Genomic DNA, 12931 nt, shown 5'->3' with positions numbered 1-12931 from the left:
TGAAATTGGCACGGCATGCACTTAACCAAGTTAATGCATTCCCTGATTAAATAGGCAAACTTCTAAAAAGTTCCAAAACAAAACAAAACAAAACGAAAAACCTTGCTGAATAATGCCACGGATACTGTCTAGCTATCAAAAGTGAATAATAACCTGTCCTTTCTCTTTTGCTCTCCGGGGGAAAGGCATCATCCTACACGAGTTCCCGCGCTGACCGCTGCTTCATAAACTCAGGTCCACAACGATGTGTTCAAATATTTGCGTGTGGCCTTTGAAACTGGAGGCAAAGAAAAAATCTCGCCTATCCGTTGACACAGCGGTGAAGGAGCGAGGCGCCTGCACGTAGATCTCCTTAAAAATTTGGAAGAGGTTTTTCTCGGCATCCCACTGGAATATCTGGGAGAAGGTGTAGTCACTCCCCATAGCAAGGTAATGGTGGCTCTTAAAGGAGAAAGGCTGCAGGATCATGGCCCCGCGGGAAGGGAGAGCTTGGATCTCCACAAACTGTTTGCTGTTCCATTTCATGACTCGTGAGTCGCCAATAAATCTGGTGAGTGTGATATAGAGGCTGTTCTGTATCCGGAAACTTTTCACCGCCAACACGTCTTCCATGTTGGGAATCTCACCGTGTGGGAGAAACTTTCTGGAATTCTTGTTCCACTGGAGGATAATAGGGATCTGCGAGCGACTGGAGAGGATCAAATGAGATTTCCCATCGATGTCCACAAACTCCGCATCTGTGTCCCGGAACCACTCGTGGAGCGACTGGTAGGAGTAGAAGCCTTTGTTGTTCCATTTATAAACGGTGGTCAGGCCGGCTTTCGAACTATCGGCAATGATGAAGAAAGTTTCGCTCTCTATCTGAAAGAGTTCGATGTCATTCGGTTTGGAGATGCGGGAAACTTCGATATCCTGGAACTTGACAAATTTGGTCCAGCTTTCCTCGTACTTATAAATGTGGGATCCGCCGAAGAGCTGGGCCACCACCACAAAGACCTGATCGTCAATCAAGATGGCCTTGCAACCCACAATGGACTGGCCTGTTGACTCAAACAGAGGAATAATGTTAGCAAAGTACACACCGCACCTACTCATTCCAAAGGTGCTTTACTTCACGAGGGAACCCGACTTTGTTTTTCTTTTGACGATGTTTTGCTTCTCATCCCAGAAGCTTCTTCAGCTCTGACTGGGTGGTGGGGGATGAATTTTAATTTTAATTTGCTCCCCTGTTCCACCTGAATTTCCTGAGAGACCCCCTGTTCTGTCCCAGCCTACGTGAGTCCTTACTATGCTCACAAGGAGAAACCCCTCTTCCAACAAGCAGGCAGGAACGCAAGAAAAACCAACCCCTTTTATTCTCACAGACCTGAGTCAATGTCCAAGGTAAACAAACACAGTTCACAGAAACTCCATCCTCAACACAAACGGCGGCCTTCAGCAACCAGCACCTCCTACATCTTCCCTTTTATTATTCAGCCCAGGCGTGGCTTCCTAATGCCTTCTCCTTTGCCTTTGGAGCCACCCCATTGCATTCCTCTGTCCTACTCGCTTCTCTTGCCTGCGCTTTCATGCTTCCTGGATTTGTCCCAACTGTGCCTCATCACTGTCCAACTCAGGCTCCCAGCGCAGCTGTGTCTCAGCCTGAGCGCGAGTAGAGGGGCCAGGCTTCTCGTCCGACTATAAGTCTTGGAGCTCCTCAGAGCCTTCCTCTGACTCTGATGTCACTCCAGGCCCCTCCTCCTCCTCTGATTCCTCAGACTCAGCTGCCGGATCCACTGGCTGGCGAGGAATCCCAACACCCCCTAAGAGGGCAACTTTTCCAAATCCTCAAAACAACCTTCCCAGAATGAGAACATCCACCCCATAACCCCAAAGTAAGCATTTGCACTTAAGACGGAGGCATTTGGTTTTACCAGTGATGTTGTCGTAACTCCTGAAGTTCTTCTCAATGTGGTCCCATTCTAGCACCATGCAGTTTTCCATATTGGGTTGTGCGATGGCAACATAGACATCATTGTTAGAGTTGAATGTGTCAATCGACACTGATTGATAGGGCAAAATCTGATGGACAACAAAATCTGTAATCATATTTAATTGAAAACAGACATGTTACCATGGAACTCGGCAGGATACAGGAAGTTGTTGATCGCTTATTGGAAACAGTGGCGAATATCTGTAGCTTGGGTGGAGGATGAGGGTGAAAATTGGGTCTCTGAGCTAGTTGTGGGTTGGTTAGGGGTAGGCAACCTTGGTTCTTTTATGACTCATGGACTTCAACTCCCAGAATTCCTGAGCCAGCGACGCTGAGGGAAAAGGGAGAGGTTTCCAAGCTGAGCCATGCCGGCTCAGGAATTCTGGGAGTTGAAGTCCACGAGTCATAAAAGAGCCAAGGTTGCCTAGCCCTGTTCTAGTATAAAGACCAAATCGTCTGCAAATGCTTGTAATTTATATTTTTCACTTTTTATCTCCAATCCTTTCATTTCTGAATCTTGCCTAAGTTAATTCACACCCTCCAATGACCCTGATCTCCCATCACAAGACCCATCACCAGCCTCTCTCTGATGACTCGCACCTGACCCATCACAAGACCCTCAGTTAACCCACCCACACCCGAGGCCCTTACAAAACAGAAGAACACAGACACCCCCTAAACTCCACTGAAGGGGTTACCTAGCCTGGGAACGAAATATTCAGAAACCAACCCACAAGCTCGGAGAACGAACGTTCACCCTCAGCTTATTGGAAATACCTAGCTGGGGAAGCTAACCCTGACTATATATCTATATCTATATCTATATCTATATCTATCTATATCTATATCTATATCTATATCTATATCTATATCTATATCTATATCTATATCTATATATCTATGTCTCTAATCTATCTGTCTCTATCATCTCTATATGTATATGTTTGTGTGTGTATACACACACACACACACACCTTTCTCTATCTTATCTCTGTAATACCTAATCTATCTATATCTATCTCTAATCTATATCTATCATATCTATATCTATATATTTATATCTATATCTATATCTATATCTGTATATCTATATGTATGTCTGTATATCTATATAGATGTACACACACATCTCTATCATCTATCTATCTAATCTATATCTATATTTATATCTATCTGTATATCTATCTATATATCTATCTCTATATCTATCTATATGTACACACACATCTCTATCATCTAATCTATATCTGTCTAATCTATCTCTATCTCTATCTATCTCTATCTATATTTATATCTGTATATATATATATATATATATAGTCATGCCGGCCACATGACCACGGAGATGTCCTCGGACAAGCGCTGGCTCTTCGGCTTTGAAATGGAGATGAGCACCGGCCCCTAGAGTCGGAAATGACTAGCACGCATGTGCGGGGGAACCTTTACCTTTACCTTTACTATATATCTACATGTATATCTGTGTCTATCTATATCATCTATCTCTCTCTATATATCTGTATCTATATATCTATATCTATGCACACACACATATCTATCCATCCATCCATCCATCCATCCATCTATCCATCCACCGTACACATTCATTCAGATTCTCCATTCCTAGCTCACGTTGCCTCTTGGGTAATCCAAGGACCAGTCCCACGGAGAAAGGTTTTTCCATGGACCAGAGTGGGGAATGGTTTTGTATGCAGCCTACATCCCATGGATGGGGCTTTGCTTGTTTGCGTGGACCGGCTTCTGGCATGCCACGGACGGATGTCGGTCCACGGACCAGGGGTTGAGGACCCCTGCTATAATCCACATGTTATGGTGGGGGATTCTGAACTAGTCCGTGGTGAAAACAATTAACAACCAAACGTGCCATTTATTTTATGCTCTCCTTAAAAGATGCTTAAAGAGAGCCACTTAACAGAATGACAGAGTTGGAAGGAACCTCAAAGGTCTTCTAGTCCTGCTCAAACAGGAGAAACTATTTCATTCTGGACAAATGGCTGTCCAATCTCTTCTTTAAAAAAGCCTCCAGTGATGGAGCACCCACAACCTCTAGAGGCAAGGAGTTCCACTGGCTGATTGTTCTCACTGTTAGGAAGTTTCTCCTTAGTTCCAGATTGGCTCTCTTTTCAACAACCTTCCACCCATTTGCTTCTTGTCCTACCCTCCATGCTTTGGAAAACAAGTCAATCACCTCTTCATCTCATCCTTTTGATTACTTTTGATCAGTAGTCCCGTGAAGAATGTGACAATTTAAAACGATAGCGCATTTACTACCGTGCCCAAAATACAAAAGAGCCTCGTGGAAAGTCAAATGTTCATGGCGACAAAATTGCAAAAGTCTCCTTTCCCAAATACCTGTTGTGGTGCATTCATCGTCAAAGCTCAAGGCGTCATTTAATTTCTTGTCTTGAAATTCTGCCGGGCCAACACACAGGACTTCGGAAACGGTGGAGTTTGTCATCTTTAACCACAAAAACAGCCACTTGGCTTTGCAGTCGCACTCAAACTTGTTACCCCTCAAATCTCTGAGAACACATTAAAAATAAAAGCAATTTTCTGGCAAAGGGGTTGCAATCCAACGTCAACAAATCCTTGTAAGTTTTCGCTTAGAAATACGGAAACAGCGGAGATTTTACAGTGGACAAGAAATGAGAAGTAACAGAAAGGGATCTTTAAAGATGAGGCATTGAAAGATGTTGTTTGCCGATGAACCTTAATTAACGAAAGTGCTTTCTGTTGTGGATGTTATTTATTTGCCACAAGAAGGCAACCCCCCCCACACACACCAAATTAATCATTCAAGCTGATTAGACTGAGAAAGGATTTTCAAGGAGAAATAAAACAGAATACAGACAGCCTTGACTTACGACGATAATTCAGCCCAGAATTTATGTTGTTAACTGAGTTTTGCCCCATTTTATAACCTGTCTTGGCCCAGTTCGTTACGTGAATTGCTGCAGTTGTAAAGTTAGCAACAACAGCAATGGCTTCCTCATTGATTTTGCTTGTTGGAAAGTCGCTAAAGGGTGATCACGATCCAGGGATACTGCGACCGTCATAAATATGAACCAGTTGCCAAGCATCCGAATTCTGATCACAGGACCGTGGGGATGATACGGTACATTCTAGCATTATTGATATATTTCAAATAAGTACATTCGTCAAAGGAAAAGCATTCAAATCAAGCACAGACTCAGCCAATGAATGAGAACAGACAAGCTCCTTGTTATCCCCATTTTCAAGTCCAAACAGCTAAAATAAAAATTCTGAATGCTGAGATCAGGGTTAAAAATCCACAAAACAACAAAACCACGGATTGCAATTTACTTACAGTTCGATCAGAGAATCTAAATCGCTGAAGATGTCCCTTGGCAAAGCTTTAATCTGGTTATTGGCGAGAGAGCTGGAAAAAAGCAAAGTTAGTCGTTGCAATAATTTTGAAAACCATTGAGGCCATGTAGACAAGACGCTGAATTCAGTCATGCTTGCAGGGCTATTATTATTAACGAGAACCATTCGCAGGTTCTCCATTCCGTGTTGACGTAGAAAATAAGAAAATTTATGGACAAAATTAATAACAACTTTTAAAGTGGATAGAAATCCCAAACATTTCAGCAAGGCCTGACACTAGGAATCCATTGGGATATTTTTTTTTAAATGAACATCCGCATATTATCTTACACAGCGTGCCTTGACTCATAAATCTTTGATGTATTTTCATTAGTCCTTCAGCTATCCAATCTTTAACAGATAACTAATTTATGAGGGATCCGATGGAAACACTGCCCAAGAGATCATAAAAACCTTTTAATTCGCTTAGACCCGTCGCTCCAGTTCAAAACTGATTAGCTTAAGACTAGACGGGGCTGGCTAGGCATATTATTACAGTAAGGGGGAAAATGTCAATAAGCACTACAAAACCCATCTTGGAAATGCCGATGAGGAGCTGTGAGGGGCAGAGAGCTCAAGCCTGACTTAAGGGCCTTCCAAAACCTGACTCCAAACAGAGAAAGTTTATGGTCCGTCTGAGTTTGACACGTAAAATCTAGACGTTGCTGGTTGGTTCTCAGCTCAGTATTCCATGCACTAACCCAGCCCAGGTAATACAGGTGAAGTCCTCGCATTACGACCAAAACTGAGCCCCAAATGTATGCGGCTAAGTCATGGGTTGGCCACCTTGGCTCTTTTATGACTCGTGGACTTCAACTCCCAGAATTCCTGAGCCAGCGTGGGGGAAACTTTGGCTCCTTCATGACTCATGGACTTCAACTCCATTCCTGAGCCAGCATGGAACAATGGCCCCCTCATGACTCGTGGACTTCAACTCCCAGAATTCCTGAGCCAGCCACGCTGGTTCGTATTTATGACAGTCGCAGTGTCCCCGGGGTCACACGATCCCCTTCTGACCATCAAAGTCAAGGGGGGGGGAGGAAGACCATCATAAATGTGAACCAGTTGACAAGCATATCTGAGTTTTGATCCCGTGACCGTGGGGAAACTGCGAGGGTCATTAAGCGTGAAACACGGTCATAAGTTGCTTTTTTTTCACTTCGAACGGTCATCAAACTGCACGTGGACGTAACAGCGTGTTCAGTTTTAAGCAAGAAATAAATTAGCTTAAAAAAACAACAACTCACAGATGAGTCAAGTCTCGCAGACCACGAAAAGCGTTCCTTGAAATGGTTTCAATTTTATTCCCTTCAATAAATCTAGGCAAAAAGAGGGATGAAGAGGCATAAAGAGAAGAGGTTAGAGGGGGGGGGGGGGAGAAAAAAAAACCCTACCAAAATTGCAGGACGCTCAAGAGCAAAAAACGGAAAGTGTCAAGAATTACTGACTCTTTAGATAGATAAAGGCAGGGCTTTTTTTGTCATAGAACGCTCAGAACGGAGTTCCGGCACCTTTTTTGGATGGAACCTTGTAGGGTAGGCAAGGCGGGTTGTATGACGTGTGTGAGTTCTGGCACCTTTTTCTTTTACAAAAAAGCACTGGGTAAAGGAGATAAGGTAGCTTTTATTGTCTTTTTTTGTTGTTTACTGTGGGCACCCTGGCCCGCATTAAAAATGAAATTCTGTTGCCTGCTCTCAAAACGAAGCGTATACCTACCCATAGACCTAGATAATGCGCACATGCACACGTCATATACATATACCTAGGGCAGCACAATGTAAAGGATATGTGTATATAATGTATGTTCTTATTTGTATTTTTTACTTGTGTGTAGTGTGCACTGTGGACAGCATTTAATTTCATTGTGAGTTACATAATGATAATAAAGATATTCTATTCTATTCTATTCTATTCTATTCTATTCTATTCTATTCTATTCTTCGTTCCTTCTATTCTATTCTATTCTATTCTTCTATTCTATTCTATTCTATTCTATTCTATTCTATTCTATTCTATTCTATTCTATTCTATTTTATACTTCTATTCTATTCTATTCCATTCTATTCTATTCTATTCTTCGTTCCTTCTATTCTATTCTATTCTATTCTATTCTATTCTATTCTATTCTATTCTATTCTATTCTATTCTATTCTATTCTTCTATTCTATTCTATACTTCTATTCTATTCTATTTTATACTTCTATTCTATTCTATTCTATTCTATTCAATTCTATTCTATTCTATTCTATTCTATTCTATTCTATTCTATTCTATTCTATTCTATTCTATTCTATTCTATTCTATTCTATTCTATTCTAATTCTATTCTCTATTATCTATTCTCCTCTTCACCTGTTCTATTCTATTCTAATTCTATTCTACTCTACTCTATTATTCTATTTCTATTCTACACACACACACGCACACAGTTTGTGCAAACGGATTGCGTGTACATCCCGTTGCCTGCTGCTTGCATGAGTGAAGATGCACACAAGCACGTGTTCACCTGCCACTTCCATGGCCCGGTTCCGAATGGCTGAAAGCCCGGTAGAGGGCCAGGGAATGGGAAGACCTGGATTAGAAGGTCCTATCTTTGCTCTCTCTCTCTCTCTCTTTCACACACACATACACACACGCACATGCACCAGAACATCTGCAGATGTGAAGCATCAGGATGTTGGGGTTGCAAAGATGCAGCACCCGCCCTCTTGCCAGCAACAAATTTCAGTAGGAGGCAGAATTTGTGGCGTGGCACGAGTAGCAATCAAGCAGAAATGTTTTCTGTCGCTAATGATCCCAAATAAAACCTTCGCTCTTTTAAGTCTTCACGCGATGTAGTAAAAGCAGGCGACTTACAGGTACTCCAGATGAAAAAGCCCACTGAAGGCGTCGTCCCTTATGACGGTAAACGAGTTAGAATTCAGCAGCCTTAAAAAAAAAGAAAGGGGGGGGGGAAATGCAGATCTCAAGTTTAAAAAGAAAACACACTTACATCACTGTAGGTGGTCCTCAACTTACCACCACAGTGGAGCCCAAACTTTCTGAGAACATCGTGAAGTGAGTTTTGCCCCATTTAATGTCCTTTCTTGCCACAGTTATTAAGGGAACCTCTGCAGTTGATAAGTTAATAACCTGGTTGTCCCAAAGGGCCTTTTTTTCAGGAGGCAACTAGACTTTGTTTTTCTTCGAAGAGGTTTCGCTTCTCATCCCAGAAGCTTCTTCAGCTCTGACTGGAGGGTGGGGAAGGGAAGGATTTATACTCCTTGCAGACAGCTGGTCATTTGTCTCCTTTTAGAGAGGCGTTGAGGCCGCTTGGAGGTGTGTCTGTGTCCTCAGGGTCACCCGAGTGGTGCAAATGGGTGTGGAATACAGTCTTAAGAATCCCCACACCCATTTGCACCACTCAGGTGACCCTGAGGACACAGACACACCTCCAAGCGGCCTCAACGACTCTCTAAAAAGGAGGCAAATGACCAGCTGTCTGCAAGGAGTATAAATCCTTCCATTCCCCACCCTCCAGTCAGAAGCTGAAGAAGCTTCTGGGATGAGAAGCGAAAGGTCTTCAAAGAAAACAACGAAAGTCCAGTGGCCTCTTGAAAAAGCACCTTTGAGACAACCAGGTCCTGGATAATTGAGAATCTCTCTAGACATTTAGTAACCTGGTTCTTAAGTGAAACCGGCTCCCCCATTGACTTTGCTTGTCAGAAGGTCGCAAAAGGGGATCACGTGACCTTGAGGCAGTGCCTCCGACGTAAGCACGAGTCAGTTGGCAAGCGTCTGAGTTTTGATCACGTTTTGATCATCGGTATGCTGCCAAGGGTCGTAACCGTGAACAACAGTCATAAACTCACTCTTTGAGTGCCGTTGTAACTTCGGTCACTAAAGAAACTCTTGTAAGTCGAGGAAAAATCTGTACAGTTAGCGTGGTCTGTTAGTAATCAATCCTTTTTTTCTTTTGGTATAGGACCTATTTTGGACTCCTGTTCTTTGATTAGAGAAGCTTCCACAACTTGGGATTTTTGCAGCTATGAAGGACAGCTGCTGCCAGAATTCTCTTTGGACTCGGCCCGCGGCTGAGCTTCCGAAGAATTTTGGGACTTCTAGAACCAAAATATCCGAAGTTGGCACCAAAGGCTGTGCTGGAACGTGACAAAAAGGATTAGCAAGATCAGGAAAGTCTTTTGAGATATAAAAAGCAGACCGTGACTCATCTCTATTATCTTAATACAGGTATAAATTTCTGTTGCCAAGGGAGACATTTGTTAAGGGCGCTTTGCTCCATTTTATGACTTTTCTCGCCACAGTTTGTTAAGTGAATCCCTGCTGTTATCTACCTACCTACCTACCTACCTACCTACCTACCTATCTATCTATCTATCTATCTATCTATCTATCTATCTGGGGGAGGAAAATATACAAACATATATATCCCTAAGGACGGAATTGTTCTTCTAAATCTTTCCCATCCTGCTGTGAAGAGAACAGCCCAAACGTATCCACCTTCTTAATACTTACAGCAACTGCAAGGAAGGCAAGTGAGAAAACATTTTCTCTTTTATTTCGGAAAAAGTTCCATTGACCAGGCTCCTAGAAAGAGACAGTAGGAGAGAAAAATCAGTAGGAGCCCAACTCAATACTTGTTACAGTAACATCCCCAGCCTGGTGCCTCCAGATAGTGGGATAATAAGAGTCGGAAGGGACCTCAGAGGTCTTCTAGCCCGACCCCCTGCTCAGGCAGGAAACCCTATACCATTTCAGACAAATGGTTGTTCAATCTCTTCTTGAAAACCTCCAGTGTTCACAGCTTCTGGAAGCGAGCAGTTCCACTGGTTAATTGTTCTGACTGTCAGGAAGTTTCTCCTTAGTTCCGGGGTTGCTTCTCTCCTTGGTGAGTTTCCATCCGTGGCTTCTTGTCCTGCCTTCAGGCGCTTTGGAGAAGAGCTTGACTCCCTCTTCTTTGGGGCAGCCCCTGAGATACTGGAACGCTGCTAGTCCTTCCTTTCCCTAGACTGGCCATACCCAATTCCTGCAACTGGTTTTCATATGTTTTAGCCTCCAGTTCCCTGATCCTCTTCGTTGCTCTTCTCTGCACTCTTTCTAGAGTCTCAACATCCTTTTTATTATCGTGGCGACCAAAACTGGATTCCAAGCGTGGCCTTACCAAGACCTTATAGATGTCTGAGTGACCATTTCCATCACCAGCAGTTATCCTTGGGAAGGATGGGACTTGTCCTCCAATGCAGGACACTCTCCCTTGCTCCCCTCTCCCTTTACTGAGACCCTGCCCCTTCCATTCTACCCAACATCCGGATGTACATTTCCTATTAAGGCCACGGGCTATCTTCCAGAATCCCATGTCACCATCTCCGCTCTTTTTCCCCAAAATCTCAACATCTTTTCTGTAATGTGGTGACCAAAGCCGGACGCAGTATTCCAGGTGTGGCCACACTGAGGCTTCATAAAGCGGTACCAATGCTTCCCCTGATTTTGATCCCGTGCCTCTGTTTACGCAACCCAGGATTAGGCGGGGGGGGGGTGTTTTTTTTGGCTTAGAACTTCTTAAGCTAAAGTTTCTCGCTTCGAAGGGGACTTTTTAATTTTAAAATAGGGAAGCATTTTAACGCCACTGGCCTTTGGGACCAGGCACGAATTCTCCTGGAGCCGCCCCATCCCCTGAGGAAGATGGAAAGCCTTTTGGAGCCAAAGAATCTAGGGGACCCAATCCTGCTGGCTCCTCTTCCTCGCCTCCCCACCCGCGAATGGCTGGCTGGCGGGTGGGTGCAAAACGCTATCCCCTCTTTGCAGCCCCTGCCTCGCCCTCTCTTCATTCCCCACGCGGGGGTAGGGGGTGTGTGCAAAGTTGCCGGCCTTCCTTTGCAGCCCCTGCCTCGCCTCCGCCTCGCCCGCCTGCCACTTACAAGGAGCTGATGTCTCCGGGGAGGCTCCGCGGCACGCCGGCCGACCCCACGCAGATGACGGACTCCTTGGTGCAGCTGCAAGTGGCCGGGCAGCGGAGCAGCTTCCTCAGCTGGGCGCGCTGCACCAGGCACGCCGCCCCCGCCAGCAGCAGCAGCCGCGGCCAGAAGGAGCCCCCGCCGGCCATGGTGCCCTCTTGGCAGCCTCCTCCTCCTCCTCTTCCTCCTCCTCCTTCTCTGCTTCGGGTTGAGCGAGGCTGCAGCCGCCGGTGCTGCGGTGCTGGTAGTTGCTGCGAGCGGCGCGCGAGCCAGGCAGCATGCTGCAAAGGGGGCTCGCCCGAGCCGCTCCCAGCTCGCGCTCTCCTGGCTCGCGCTATTCGCTGCTGCTGCGGCGGCGAGACCAGCAGCCGCGAGACGCTCTTGCCAAAGGCTTTGCAGCTGCTTCCAGCTGCTGGGGCTGTTGCGGCGGCGCGGCCGCCTCCCCGCCTTGGCTTTTCCGCCTCCCGCCGGTTCCCCCTCCCTCCCGAATTATTCAGCTCTTTCTCCAAGGCTCCGCGGAAAGAGCCCCTTGGCTTGCCAGGGGAAGGGGCGGTGCCTACCTGCCTGCCTGGGTGTTTTTTTTTTTAACCCGAGTCCAACCGGGCGAGGGAGGCTGGGCCGAGCAAGGGATGGTGGAAATGAGAATCGAGCAGCATAACTTGGGTGCCACCCCACCCCCACACCCCCCGTTTTGTTGTGCATCTGCAGGGTTGAGAATGGGGTGAGGACATCTGGGAGGGAAAGAATAGAATAGAATAGAATAGAATAGAATAGAATAGAATAGAATAGAATAGAATAGAACAGAAATTAGGAAATGGGAATAGAATAGAATAGAATAGAATAGAATAGAATAGAATAGAATAGAATAGAATAGAATAGAATAGAATAGAATAGAATAGAATAGAATAGAATAGAATAGAATAGAAATTAGGAAATGGGAATAGAATAGAATAGAATAGAATAGAATAGAATAGAATAGAATAGAATAGAATAGAATAGAATAGAATAGAATTAAGGAATAGCTATGCTGGCTGAGGAATTCTGGGAGCTGAAGTCCCCAAGTCTTAAAGTTGTCAAGGTTGCAGACCCCTGGATTAGGCGACCCTTGGCAATACCCTACTGGGCTTCCCCCCACCTCTGCCCATTCCTAGTTGATGGAATCAGGAATAGGGCAATGCCCACAATGTTAAACGATTTATTCCGTTTTTATATGGCAGGAGCTGAGACAATTCCTGGCAGTTGGTGTCCGAATGTATGAAGCTGAAAGCAATACGCCAAGGTGAGATCACATCACACTTGAAAATGCTCTGAGCCTATTGACAGGAGGAGACAGCTAAAATTAAACAAAAAAAGTGGGGGGGGGAGTGCCATTTGGAATGAATGCAAGTGGATCCCTCTCGGTTTAGAGCTACTGGATCTGATGAGACAAAACAGATCCTATATTAGAGCACATGGATCAAAGGGCATTAGGGTTTGGGCTGAGACCAAAGTAGGACCTCAATGGACCTCCTCATCTTGCTCTTTCTTTCTTTCTTTCTTTCTTTCTTTCTTTCTTTCTTTCTTTCTTTCTTTCTTTCTTTCTTTCTTTCTTTCTTTCTTTC

The 12931-nt window shown here is 44.7% G+C and overlaps 1 protein-coding gene across 1 annotated transcript; it reads right to left on the bottom strand.

Moving 5' to 3' along the window:
- Positions 1-222: 222 nt before the first annotated feature.
- Positions 223-11485, bottom strand: LGI2 (leucine rich repeat LGI family member 2; the record flags this gene model as incomplete). The annotated part of the gene is made up of 8 exons (XM_081332758.1): positions 11295-11485; positions 9892-9963; positions 8233-8304; positions 6625-6696; positions 5319-5390; positions 4343-4512; positions 1914-2078; positions 223-1040 (listed from the first exon to the last, which is right to left on the bottom strand). The coding sequence occupies exons 1-8, from the start codon at positions 11477-11479 to the stop codon at positions 223-225; spliced, it is 1626 nt and encodes a 541-aa protein (XP_081188884.1). The 5' UTR covers positions 11480-11485.
- Positions 11486-12931: the final 1446 nt, after the last annotated feature.

This window comes from Vipera berus (genome assembly GCF_964194415.1).
Source record: "Vipera berus genome assembly, chromosome: 7".
NCBI lineage: Eukaryota > Metazoa > Chordata > Lepidosauria > Squamata > Viperidae > Vipera > Vipera berus.
This window is presented reverse-complemented; position numbering and strand designations above follow the sequence as displayed.